Genomic DNA, 12,615 nt, shown 5'->3' with positions numbered 1-12,615 from the left:
AATTGTTAAGGGTTCATCCTGAGGAATGGGACCCTCTACACATCTGCAACATTCATTTCTATCCTAAACATGTATTACATTTGTAATTGGAAAAATAAAAGCTTAAAAAATAGGAGCTTAGAAAATGCTAGAAATAAAAGTTTCTAAACAATGACAATCATCTAAATTGGGTTAATGCAGACATCAAATTCTGGTTTTATCACAATCTATCAAGTGAAAAGTCAAAGGGCAAGAAAAAGTCTGTACGCTCCCTGCTACAAATCTTATTATCCCCTCTGAAGACAGTTGTGGCATATGAACGGTTTCAATTTGTAGTCTCTAGCAAGTGTAGTCTAAGTTTATAAATGAACTACAGATAAAGTTACACAAAGTCTGTCTTTTTCTAACCTCGCCACCACAATTAGCAAACGTACCTTTATCTCCAACGTTATATCAAGATATGGATCGAACGTATCTGAGACACCTTTGCAATTTAAACACTTGACTGAAATGAAAATGAAACGCAAAGAATAAGCAAAGTGTAATCCTTATGCAATATCAACTACTGAAATAACAGAACACAAAAATATTATATGAAAATAAAAAATTAAAACAAAGTACATTTTTCAGATTGGGCAAAAAAATGTTAATACCACACACAGTGTGAGCCCAAGTGTCATGAATGCAGCCCACATTTGTTGTTGGTTGGAATGTAAACTGGTATAACCTCCTGGAAGGATGATCTGGAGTATCAGAATTTAAAACACACGTACCCTTTAATGCAGAAATTCTAAGAACTCATCCTACTTAGACACTTTTACATGAACATAAAGGCACTGTATAAGAAAGTGCCATGAATGACCAATAGTAATAACAACACTGAAGAATTAGAAACAACCTCAATATCCACTGTTAGGGGACTCAAATAAGTGGAATTCTTCTTCAGCCGTGAAAGACCGTATTACCTACATGTAGTGACATGTAAAAAGGCTTCTCACGTTAAGAGAAGAAGGAAAGAGATCCATCTGACACACCGCAGTCTGCTCGTGCGCAGGGAGGCCCTGGAAGGCTATACTCTAAAGTGGGGCAGGGGCTGCCTTTGGGGGGCTAAGGGAGACACAGGCTCCACTGCTGACCCTCTCCTCCTGCACTTCAACCGCGCGCATGTGCCTCCTTATCAACCTGACAGACGACGTTACCTCTAGATCTCAGGTATCCTCCAAATATCTGACAAACGAGGGTGGTAGCCTGGGTGTGTCTGTCTAATCTGAAAGACAAACAGGGATGTGAGACAAGAGTTCTACGATAATTATAGATGCTGTGACCGAATTTTAAAAGCTATAAAATAACAAAAATCTATAAAAGAACAAGAATCCAAACAGGAAGCCACGAAAGAAAGGGACATCAGTATGCATGGCAGCCAGAGAATTATCTTGCCTGGACCAGACCACAGTGAGGGTCTGGGGAGAGGCAGAAAGAGGCAGGAGAGTAGTGACAGAGAGCTGACACTGAGGCAGGGATTTGGCCCAGAAGCAAGCAGCGAGGCTGTGACACAGGGTGTGTGTGGACCGGCTGGCGAAGGCAGGGAGAGCAGAGCGTTCTTCTCTGCTCTGGGGTCCGTCATCCAAGCAAGCAGAGGCAAGACAGCGCCAGCGACAGTGGGAGCAGAACAGGAGATCTACCAGGTGTGTTCAGGCAATGCAAGTGGGTTAGGGTTTGGTATCTAGTTCTCCTCGAAATCTTCCCCTTGAGTCTGCATTTAGACTTTAAGGAAGAAACTCCAGGAACTGGTAACTGACCAGACTAAGAAAGATTCAGGGAACACACACAGATTTCAGAGGCTGGAGAGGAGCAGAAAAAATGCTGGGCACAACTAGAAAGAAAAAGTGGTTAGTTTTAGATCTGCAAAGGCGATGCTGATACTCAGAAACTGAGTAATGGCAAAACCAATCCCCAATTCCTGACATCTGTAATTAAATCCACATTGTTATAGTAAGCACACCCTTAAAATTTTTCAATCATTTTAAAATGATGGAAATCACTTGAGGTAGAGGCAGTGCAAAGTCAAAGTGAAGCAAACACAGAGCTCTGGGCATTCATTGTAAAAGGCAAAAGTGAACTCCAGTAAGCCAGCGATGCCAAGGGAAGAAGTGACCAATGCTTTACTGTACTCACTTATTGCTGCCATTCAAGCATGCTTTTTGCATAGCATCAACAGTGTATTGAAGGAATTCGTGGGCATCTTCTTGGTTTCCAAAGCGGAAGTGCCTAGCTATACCTGTGAAGTTTAAGTAAAGACAAAGCTTTATCATCACATGGGATACGCCCCGGCTGTACCCCCCCGACATTCTATCTAATGACCATCTGTCAGTTAGAATACACCTGCTAATTATTTTATGAGGACGTAGCACTAACACACACTATCCTGAGAACAGCGAGGACCACGCCCTTTAGACCATTACAAGTGCACATGGCCTAGAGCTCCTGAGAGCCCAGAGACTCCAGGTCTGCAGGAAGTTAATAAAACTGTACTTGAATAAATTCAACTTTAGCTGTATTGTCTCAAAAATTTGTTCAAAACGTTATGTTTGTTCGAAAGGTGATGTTAGCGCACACAATCTTAAATTCAGTGCTAGATCTCCCTAAGAGAATCCACAGCAAACATAAATGTCTGAACCCATCTCGGTTCTGTCTCAACAACCCCACAGAATACACTATGTGCTCAGCATCTCTGCAGCCTTGTTTCTAACGGACTAAATGGCTGCAAGACAAAATGACATAATAAAAAACAACAGCGGGGCACCTGGGTGGCTCGGTTGGTTAAGCGACTGCCTTCAGCTCAGGTCATGATCCCAGAGTCCTGGGATCGAGTCCCGCATCAGGCTTCCTGCTCAGCGGGGAGTCTGCTTCTCCCTCTGACCCTCCCCCTTCTCATGCTCTCTCTCATTCTCTCTCAAATAAAAATCTTTAAAAACAAACAAAAAATAGCATAGACAATGTCACAATAAAACATGAATAGAGCAATTTCTATACATGAATATACAGAAATACATACTAGCTTGAGTCATACGAAACTGCCCGTATTCCGCCAGTTTTGTCTATAAAAATGGCAATCTCATGATCCTGCCACGTGTGTGGGGTTATGTGAGCTCATGGATATATGTGCACACAAACAGCGATGACCTTTTCTTAAAGTCTAGTTTTAAAAATAATTAATCTTTCCTTATATGTAAAAAATAAAACAAACAAAATTTCCCCTGACTAAAATTCTGCCAGGATCCAACACAGCTTAAAAAATGTTTGCGTTGTCTCCTCTGGCCTGTTAATACTGCCGAGGGCCAACAGAACACCTCTTAATCTTCGGCAGCTTTTTAGGCAAAAGGATTATAGATTGTCACTGTATAATTATCCACCCCTGTAATTACCCTGCTAGATTCCAGATTAACAGTTAGGGTTTCTTTTTTATTTGCATGCATTTTTTTCCTTCTAACTCAGTTAATTAAGATGATGTAAAAGTTTATTACAAAACCACATAGAAAGTGCATTAAGGCATTTCACGTACCTTACTGGGGTCATTGTAATGCAAAAGAAAATTTTCAAGTCATTTAAAAATTAAACAGAGAAAGTGAAATTTATCCACAAGTTTGCTGTCATGAGTTTAAATGTTGCTTTAAGAGTGTAATTAACTTTAGTTTGATCATTCCTAACGCTATACACAGCATAATGCTCATTCACTGAATTAAAACCAATTCAAAACTATTTAAAGAAACCTGTGGGACAATATTATAGTATAACTCAGCATAGTAATCCAAATAGCTAGTGGAAAAAATCATTGTAAAACTTATCAATGAATTTATGAACAAAGTGAGTTTTTTTTTTTTTTAAGATTTTATTTATTTACTTGAGAAGGAGAGAGCGAGCGAGCGAGCGAGCAAGCACAAGCAGGGGGAGTGGCAGGCAGAGAGAGAAGCAGGCTCCCCACTGAGCAGGGAGCCCGACACAGGGCTGGATCCCAGGACTCCGAGACCACAACCCGAGCCAAAGGCAGATGTTTAACCAAATGAGCCACCCAGGCACCCCTAACAAAGTGAGTTTTTAAAATTTTTAAATCTGTGGGGCGCCTGAGTGGCTCAGTCAGTTTAATGTCTTACTCTTGATCTCAGCTCAGATCTTGATCTCACAGTTGTGAGTTTGAGCCCCGTGTTGGGCTCCGCACTGGCGTGGAACCTACTTTAAAAAAAAAATTAATTTGCTTGTATTAAACTGAATACCTTATTATATTGTCATCTTTTGTGGTTTCAAAGTGTATTTCTATACTAAATGTTTTACTAAAGATTTGTTATCAATTAAAGCCATACCCACGTATGATAAAACATGTTTGTTTTCTACAATACACCAGGAGCTTATCTTTTACCAGTTAGGCCATTAAGACCAATTACCTAATAAACACTAACATAAACTACTACAGATGATACTTACGCCGCATCTCATTAATGACAAACATAGGCTTAATAACATCCCCAGGATTACTGAGTGCCTGAGTGATATGTGCTTGCATTGTACACATCATACAAAATCCTTCTGCATGACCTGAAAGATAAGACCATAGTCCTCCAAATTAGCAAAATATGACTTCATACAGACATCACAGAATATTTTAAATAAGGGGCACAAACCTGAAGTGAAGTAACAACAATAGCTACTGTGTGTCACACCTTGAACTACATACTTTCATTCATTTTCATTTAATTCTCTAACAAACCCAAGTGATAAGTATATACTGGCTCAATTTTATAAGAGAAGAAACTGAGGCTCAGAGAGTTAAAATTTTGCCCAGTGTCAAACAGTATTAAGTGGAAGACACATACTGGACTAAAAATTTTCTTCATATTCAAAGCCTGTGCTCTTAACTACTCTTTATACTGGAAAAGTAAGTTTTCTCTTATACTAGTATCCGTCTCAAACAGTAAAAAAAGTAAAAAAAAAAAAAAAAAAAAAGTCACAAGAGGCTGAAAGCCTCTCCATATTATATTCTGGTCTTGTTGGCCATATACAGGGGTCTCTGTTGCATATTCTTCTTCTTTCCTTCTTCCGTTTTACAACTTTAAGAAAATGTGAAAACCATTCTTAGCTCATGACTAACTGGTTCTACTGGTATCTTGTGAGCAGAGGCCACAAATGCCGCTAAACATCCTACAAGAAGCCCAGGCCAGCCCCCACAACAAAGCATTATCTGGTTCTAAACATCAATAGTGCTGAGATTGAGAAACTCTGCCTTAAACTAAAGGCTGCTCAGAACCTAACAAAGCTTTAAAAGCTTTGAAAGGTTCAAACCATTTTCAAGTGACATACCTGTGTCCCAGAATAAAGCTCAAAAATATTTATAGGAATAAAAAAAAAACCCTCCAGCACCCCAAAACATAAAGTTCTAATCAAAGATCACAAGACATGCAAAGATGCAGGAATGACCAATAACAAGGAGAAAATAAACAGAAACAGACCCAGAAATGGCACAAATAATAGACTCAAAAGACAATGACGTTAAAAAAGACCTTGTACACATAATCAATCACATGTTCAAGGAGGTAGAAAAGAACAAGAGCATGTTAGGGAGAGCCATGGAAAAAGAGCCAAATGTATTTTACAGGTGAAAAGTAGAATCTCAAGATGAAAAACACACCAGGTGAGATTAACAATAGATTAGACAGAGGGGAGAAAAGATCAGTGAACTTGAAGACTTCGCAACAGAAATCATCCATAATGAATCATACACACACAGACTCAAAACAACAACAACAAACAGATAAGCTTATCAGTGAGCAGCGGGACTCCTTCAAGTTAGTCCCTAAATAGACATGGAATTGGGAGTCTGAAGGGAGAGAACAAATATCTCAGGAAATGATGACTACGTACAGAGAGCACAAGGGAGATTTTTAGAGTGATTCTACAGTTTTGTGTTCTGAAGCGGTAGTGGTGTGCATGAACCTGTACCTGTGTTAAAGTTCACAGAACGATACACCAGAAAAGGTTAATGGTGCTCCATTTACAAAAATAAGTTTTTTTAATGACTAGAAGCCACACAAATTTGAAACAGTACATTGACAGATCTAAGAACCTCAACAAATCCCAAACAGAAAACAAGAGACAACTACACGAAGAACCACTCAGTCAGACTGCTGAAAACAGCGACAGAGAGCATCATAAAAGCAGTTAGTAATAAAAACATGTACACAGGAACAAAGGTAAAACTGACAACAGACTTCTTGTCAGAAACAACACAAGACAATGCAGTAACATCTTTTGGGTGTTAGAATAAAAATGTCAACACAGAGTTCTATACCCCATGAAAACATCTTTTGAAAACAAAGACGAGATTTTCACTTCTGGGAAGATGGAGTAAAAGTTCCTTTCCCTATTCCTTCCACAAAGTACAAAAGCCCTGGACACAAAACATAAAAAGCAAACATAAGAAGGCTGTGAAAGAGAGAGTAAAAGACAAGCTAGCAACTCTGGAACCCAAGGAATGACACTGTGGTGAGTTCCCTGGGTTTTCTTTGTGCCTCATACAGTCTAGAGCTGAAGAAGCCAGCAACCTGGAAACAAGAACAAACAGAATAAAGCCTCAATGAAAGTCTGCACTCTCTTTAGCCAAAAGACCAGGAAAAGGGAGCTTGGCAAGACAGAAAACCTTTAGACAGTAATTCTCTACACTGGCCACAAGCCTCAGAAAAACAATGACCCCCTGACCCCTAGGCCAACAAAAGTCAAGTGGGCAGCCTAAACTTCCACTTGCCAGGCTGTAATGAGGCATCCCAAGCCACCCACTGGAGCAGTGTTAGAGAATATGGATTAGGAGCTGGAACTTTCATCCACGCTGGGTGATAACAAACCACACCCCATCCCACAGCAAAGATCAAGTCAGGAACCTGGAGTTCGACCCCACCCCCTGGTTGTAAAGAAGACTCCCTCCAATTCTCCACTGGGGTAGTTTCAGAATCAGGACTTTCGCCATCACCCGGTAGTACAAAGCCTGGTGTCAGTGGAGACCCAGTCGGGAGCAGGAATGAGGAGCCCCAACCCCCTGCCCCATCCCGTGAGTGTCAATGGAGACTGAGTAGGGAAGCTGGACTTCTACCTCAATCTAATACTACTTCCTTTGCCAAATTGGTATCACAGAAAGTCAGCCGAAACAATCAACAGATAATTTCCACATAAAATTTCTAACATAAAAATGTCCAGGTTTCGGGCGCCTGGGTGGCTCAGTTGGTTAAGCGACTGCCTTCGGCTCAGGTCATGATCCTGGAGTCCCTGGATCGAGTCCCACATCGGGCTCCCTGCTCGGCAGAGAGTCTGCTTCTCCCTCTGACCCTCCCCCCTCTCATGTGCTCTCTCTCTCATTCTGTCTCAAGTAAATAAATAAAATCTTTAAAAAAAAAAAAAAAAGTCCAGGTTTCAAGTGAAAATCATTCATCATAACAAGAACCAAGAATTTCTCAACTGAAATTGAAATGACAAGAGATGTTAGAATTATAGAACAAAGGATTTAAAGAAACCATGATAAAAATGACTCAACAGACAGTTATGAACACACTAGAAACAAATGAAAAATATAGAGACTCAACAAAGAAATAGGAGATAAAAAGAACCAAATGGAAACTTTAAAAATGAAAAATACAATAATCAAAATAAGCTCAGTGCATAAGCTAGACAGAGAATGGAGATTACAGAAGAAAGAAGCAGTAAACATGAAGACAGAACAATAGAAATTACATACTCTGAACAACAGAGAGAAAACAGACTCGGGGAAAAATGAACAGGGCATCAGGGGCCTGTAGGACTCTAATAAAACATCTAGCATACATGTCATCAGACTCCCAGAAGGAAGTGAGAGACTAAGCTGGGCTGAAAAAGTATTACAAGAAATGAAGGCTGAAAATTTCCCAAATTTGGTGAAAGAAGTCTCTACAGATTCAAGGAGCTGAGCAAACCCCATCAAGAAAAAAAGAAATCTATGCCAAAACACATCATAATTAAACTTCTGAAAACTAAAGACAAAAAAATCTTGAAAGCAGTGAAAGAAAAACAATACCTTACCTATAAAAGTGTATAAAAAAAAACAAAAGAAAAATGACAGAAGATTGCAGATCAAAAACTATGGAGGCCAGATGAAGTGGCAAAACAATTTTCAAGGTCTGAAAGAAAGACTGTCAACCCAGAATCCTATGCACAGTGGAAACACTCTTCAGGAATGAAGGCAAAATCAAGACATTCTCAGATGAAGCAAAACTAAGAAAACTTGTCACGACTAGACATACCCTAAAAGAATGACTAAGGGAAGTTCTCTCAACAAAAAGGAAATGATTTTTAAAAAAAAGAAACCCTAGAACATCAAAAAGGAAGAAAGGGGCACCTGAGTGGCTCAGTCACTGTGCGTTAGACTCTTAGTTTTAGCTCAGGTTGTGATCTTGGGGTCGTGGGACTGAGCTCCATGTCAGGCTCTACACTCAGCATGGAGTCTGCTCATCCCTCTCCCTCGCCCCACTTGCACTCTCTATAAGTAAATAAAATTTTAAGAAAAAAAAAATGACTTAAGACCTGATCTGTCAATAAACTTAAATGTAAATGTTCTAAATACACCAATTAAAAGACCCAGATTAACAATGTAGATTGACTAAACCATGTGATATCTATAAGAAACTCACTGCAAATAAAACAGTATAGACAGGCTGAAAGAAGAAGGATGGGAAAGACCTGTCATGCAAACATTAATTCAAAGAAAGTTAAAATGGCTATATTAATATAGCAGACAAAGCGGATTTCAGAACAAAGAAAGATACCAGACATAGGGACATTATCAAAAATCCATCAATAGATATATGGCAATCCTGGGCGCCTGGGTGGCTCAGTCGTTAAATGTCTGCCTTCGGCTCAGGTCATGACCCCAGGGTCCTGGGATTGAGCCCTGCATCGGGCTCCCTGCTCGGCGGGAAGCCTGCTTCTCCCTCTCCCACTCCCCTTGCTTGTGTTCCCTCTCTCGCTGTGTCTCTCTCTGTCAAATAAATAAAATCTTTAAAAAAAAATATATATATATATATATAGCAATCCTAAATGTGTTTGTATCAAACAACAAAGTTGCAAAATACATGAACTAAATTCTAATAGAACTGAAAACAGACATAGAGAAATCCACAACTACAGCTGGAAACCTCAACATTCTTCTGTTAATAAATGAACAACTAGAAAATCAACAAGAATACAGAACTCAGCAATATCCTCAGCCAATGAGATATGGCCAGTTTATAGAACACTTCACACAACAGCGGAATACAAATTCATTTCAAGCGTTCGTGGAACATACACCAAAACAGACCATATCCTGGCTCAAAAAACAAATGTCAAAAAATTTTTAAGAGAATTAAAATAATAAAAGGTATGTTTTTTGCCACACTGGAATCATACTAGAGATTAGAGAGATAACAAGAAAAACAGTAAAAACCTGGAAACTAAGTAACATGCTTCTATATAATCCATGGATCAAAGAATAAGTCTCAAGGGGAATTTAAAAATGCACTGAACTGAATGAAAATGAAAAGGCAACATATCAAAAATTTGGAGACACAGCTAAAGAAGTGCTGAAAGAGAAACATATAGCAATTATCAATATTAGAAACAAAACCAAGGATAACAATACAGATCCTGCAGATACCAAAAATTGATTTTGTAATTTAAAAACTCACAAAAAAGAAATCTCCAGACCAAGATAGTTTCACTGATAAGTTCTACTAAATGTTTAAATAAGAATTTACATCAATTCTATATAATCTCTTCAAAAATACAGAAAAGGTATTAATATATCCCAAATTCATTTTGTAAAACTAGTATTACCCTGATACCAAACAAAAATGGCATAAAACCAGAAAATTACAGACCAACATCTCTCATGGATATATAAAAACCCTTAATAAATATTACAAATAAAATTCAACAAAATATAATTACACATCAGAGGAGAGAAGAAAAGATGGCACCAAGTAGGAGGACCCTAGGCTTGCCTCGTTCCATGAATACAAGATAATTATCAAATCATCCTAAATATCCTAGAATTGACTTGAGGACTGGCAGAACAAACTTCACAACTGAAGGTAGAAAAGAGGCCAAATGAAGAAGGCAGGAAGTGCAGAGATGCAGACTGGGAGAGAAAATGTGGCAACTACAGTGGGTAGGGAGCTGCGGTCACAGAGAAGGGCAAGAGAGAAACTAGCACACAGACCAGGGTACAGGGAAGATGAATCCCCATAGCAATTGGCTTGGAAAGCAAAAGGGTCCAAATTTCATGAGTTCTTACAACCAGGGGGGCTTAAAGCCTGGTGTTTTAAAGGTCAGAGGGCTTGGCTCTTACAGAGCTCAGAAGACATTGGTGCTGCTCTTGGAGAAAAGGTTAGAGCAAACAGCCTGCAAACACAAAGCATGGGAACAGCCATCTGAAGAGGGAGGGCCTGGGGCACACAGTGAGGAAGTCAGGTGCTCATCTTGAATGGTGTCCCAGAGAAACAGCGTTCACAGAGAGACCACCTGAGAAACAAAGGAACTGACCTGTGCCATTTCTCCCTCCCACCCTCAGCATAAACAAAGAGCCAACTGTGGGAGCCAGCGCAGCACCAGCACTACCTAACTTGCTTACACCAAGCTCTCCTGTGCTCCGGAAGAACCACCCTTCTCAGTCACACTTGCCTCAGTCCTGGTGCAGCAGGTCCCTCCCCAAGAAGACCGACCCCAAACCCCTGCCAACACCCATCTCCCTACCATGGTGTTTTGCGAGGCCTTGGTTCTGGGCGGCACAGTAACAGGTCTCATTTTACTAGCAGACAAGAGCACAGCTACTTAAAAGTCGCCACATTCAAGCCAGGGACCAACACTGCCCAACACTGGCAAAGAGAGCCTCTGCAAACAACTGGATGAAAAATAAAGTAGCTAAAATACAACAGCAGAACACACGTATTACACACTGGAGACATCCCAGAAGTGCCAGGCCTTGGGGACCAGGAGACACTACACTGCAGGGCATTACAGGACCTCTTCTTCATAAAGCCATTACCCTCTAGAACTGGGAGACATAAGTGACTTTAACACACAGAAATAGGCACAGAGACTTAGAAAAATGAGAAGACAGAGGAATTTGTCTCATATGAAAGAACAGGAAGGCCATGGCCAGACATCTAAGCAAAACAGTTATAAGTAACATGGCTGATGGAGAATTTAAAACAATGATCATAAGGATACTCAATGGATTTGAGAAAAGAGTGGAGGACATCAGTGAGACCATTAACACAGAAATAAGGAATAACATAGCAGAGATGAAGGACTCAATAAATGAAATGGGAAACACACTCTATGGAATGAACAGCAGGCTGGAAGAAGCAGAAGAACAAATTAATGGCCTGGAAGACAGAGTAATGGAAAGTAATCAAGGTGAACAAGAGAGAGAAAAGAGAGAAAAAAGAATTATGCAAAACGAGAATAGACTTCAGGAACTCAGTGACTCCATCAAACATAATATTCATATTACAGGGATCCCAGAAGAAGAAGAGAGAGAAAGGGGGGCAGAGAATTTATTTCAAGAAATAATAGCTGAACACTTCCCTAATCTGGGGAAGTAAACACATACGAGATCCAGGAGGCACAAAGAACCCCCCAACAAAATCCACAAAAGCAGATATACACCAAAACATATTGTAATTAAAATGGCAAAATATAGTCATAAAGAAAAAATATTAAAAGCAGCAAGACAAAAGAAGACAGCTACATACAAAGGAAACCCCTTAAGGCTATCAGCAGATTTTTCAGGAGAAATTTTTCAAGCCAGAAAGGAGTGGCATAATATAGTCAAAGTGCTGAATGGGAAAAACCTGCAGCCGAAAATACTCTATCCAGCAAGGCTATCATCCAGAATAGGAGGGGAGACAAAGAGTTTCCCAAACAAGACCTAAAGGAGTTTGTGGCCACTAAACCAGTCCTTCAAGAAATTTTGAAAAGGACTTTTTGAGTGGAAAAGAAAGACCAAAAATGACAACATGGAGGTAGGAAACACAAAAGCAGTAAAAATGAGTATTTCTTAAAAAAAAAATCAGTCAAGGAATTAACAAAACAAAAGGATGTAAAATATGACACCATATACCTAAAACATGAGGAGGAGTAAGAACGGGTTCAAACTTAAACCATCATCCACTTAATATAGACTGCTTTATGTAGAACATGTTATATACGAACCTAATTGTAACCACAAATCAAAAACCACTAATAATTATGCAAAGAATAAAGAAAAAGAAATCCAAATATATCACTAAAGAAAACCAGCAAACCATGAAAGAGAAAAAGAAAGAAGCAGGGAAAATCTTCAGAAGCAACCACAAAACAAGTAATAAAACAAGTAATAAAATCAATACATACCTATCAATAATTACTTTGAACGTAAACAGACTAAATACTTCAATCAAAAGACACAGGGTGACAGAATGGATAAAAAAAAAAACAAGACCCATCTATATGCTGCCTACAAAAGACTCATTTTAGACCTAAAGACACCTGCAGATTGAAAGTGAGAGGATGGAGGACGCCTGGGTGGCTCAGTCGGTTAAG

The 12,615-nt window shown here is 39.5% G+C and overlaps 1 protein-coding gene across 5 annotated transcripts in view; it reads right to left on the bottom strand.

Annotated features, from left to right (window-relative positions):
- USP42 (ubiquitin specific peptidase 42) overlaps positions 1-12,615 on the bottom strand; it is a 76,180-nt gene that overhangs the window by 16,021 nt on the left and 47,544 nt on the right. For all 5 annotated transcript variants that reach the window (XM_073886374.1, XM_073886373.1, XM_073886375.1 and 2 more), the window contains 4 exons: positions 4,459-4,569; positions 2,155-2,257; positions 1,179-1,246; positions 414-484 (listed from right to left, as the gene is read on the bottom strand). In XM_073886374.1, coding sequence (XP_073742475.1) covers positions 414-484; positions 1,179-1,246; positions 2,155-2,257; positions 4,459-4,569 — 353 coding nt within the window. The remainder of the gene's footprint in view (positions 1-413; positions 485-1,178; positions 1,247-2,154; positions 2,258-4,458; positions 4,570-12,615) is intronic.

This window comes from Callorhinus ursinus, unplaced genomic scaffold (genome assembly GCF_003265705.2).
Source record: "Callorhinus ursinus isolate GAN/ISIS: 27379988/994484 unplaced genomic scaffold, GSC_fseal_2.0 scaffold70, whole genome shotgun sequence".
Lineage (NCBI taxonomy): Eukaryota > Metazoa > Chordata > Mammalia > Carnivora > Otariidae > Callorhinus > Callorhinus ursinus.
This window is presented reverse-complemented; position numbering and strand designations above follow the sequence as displayed.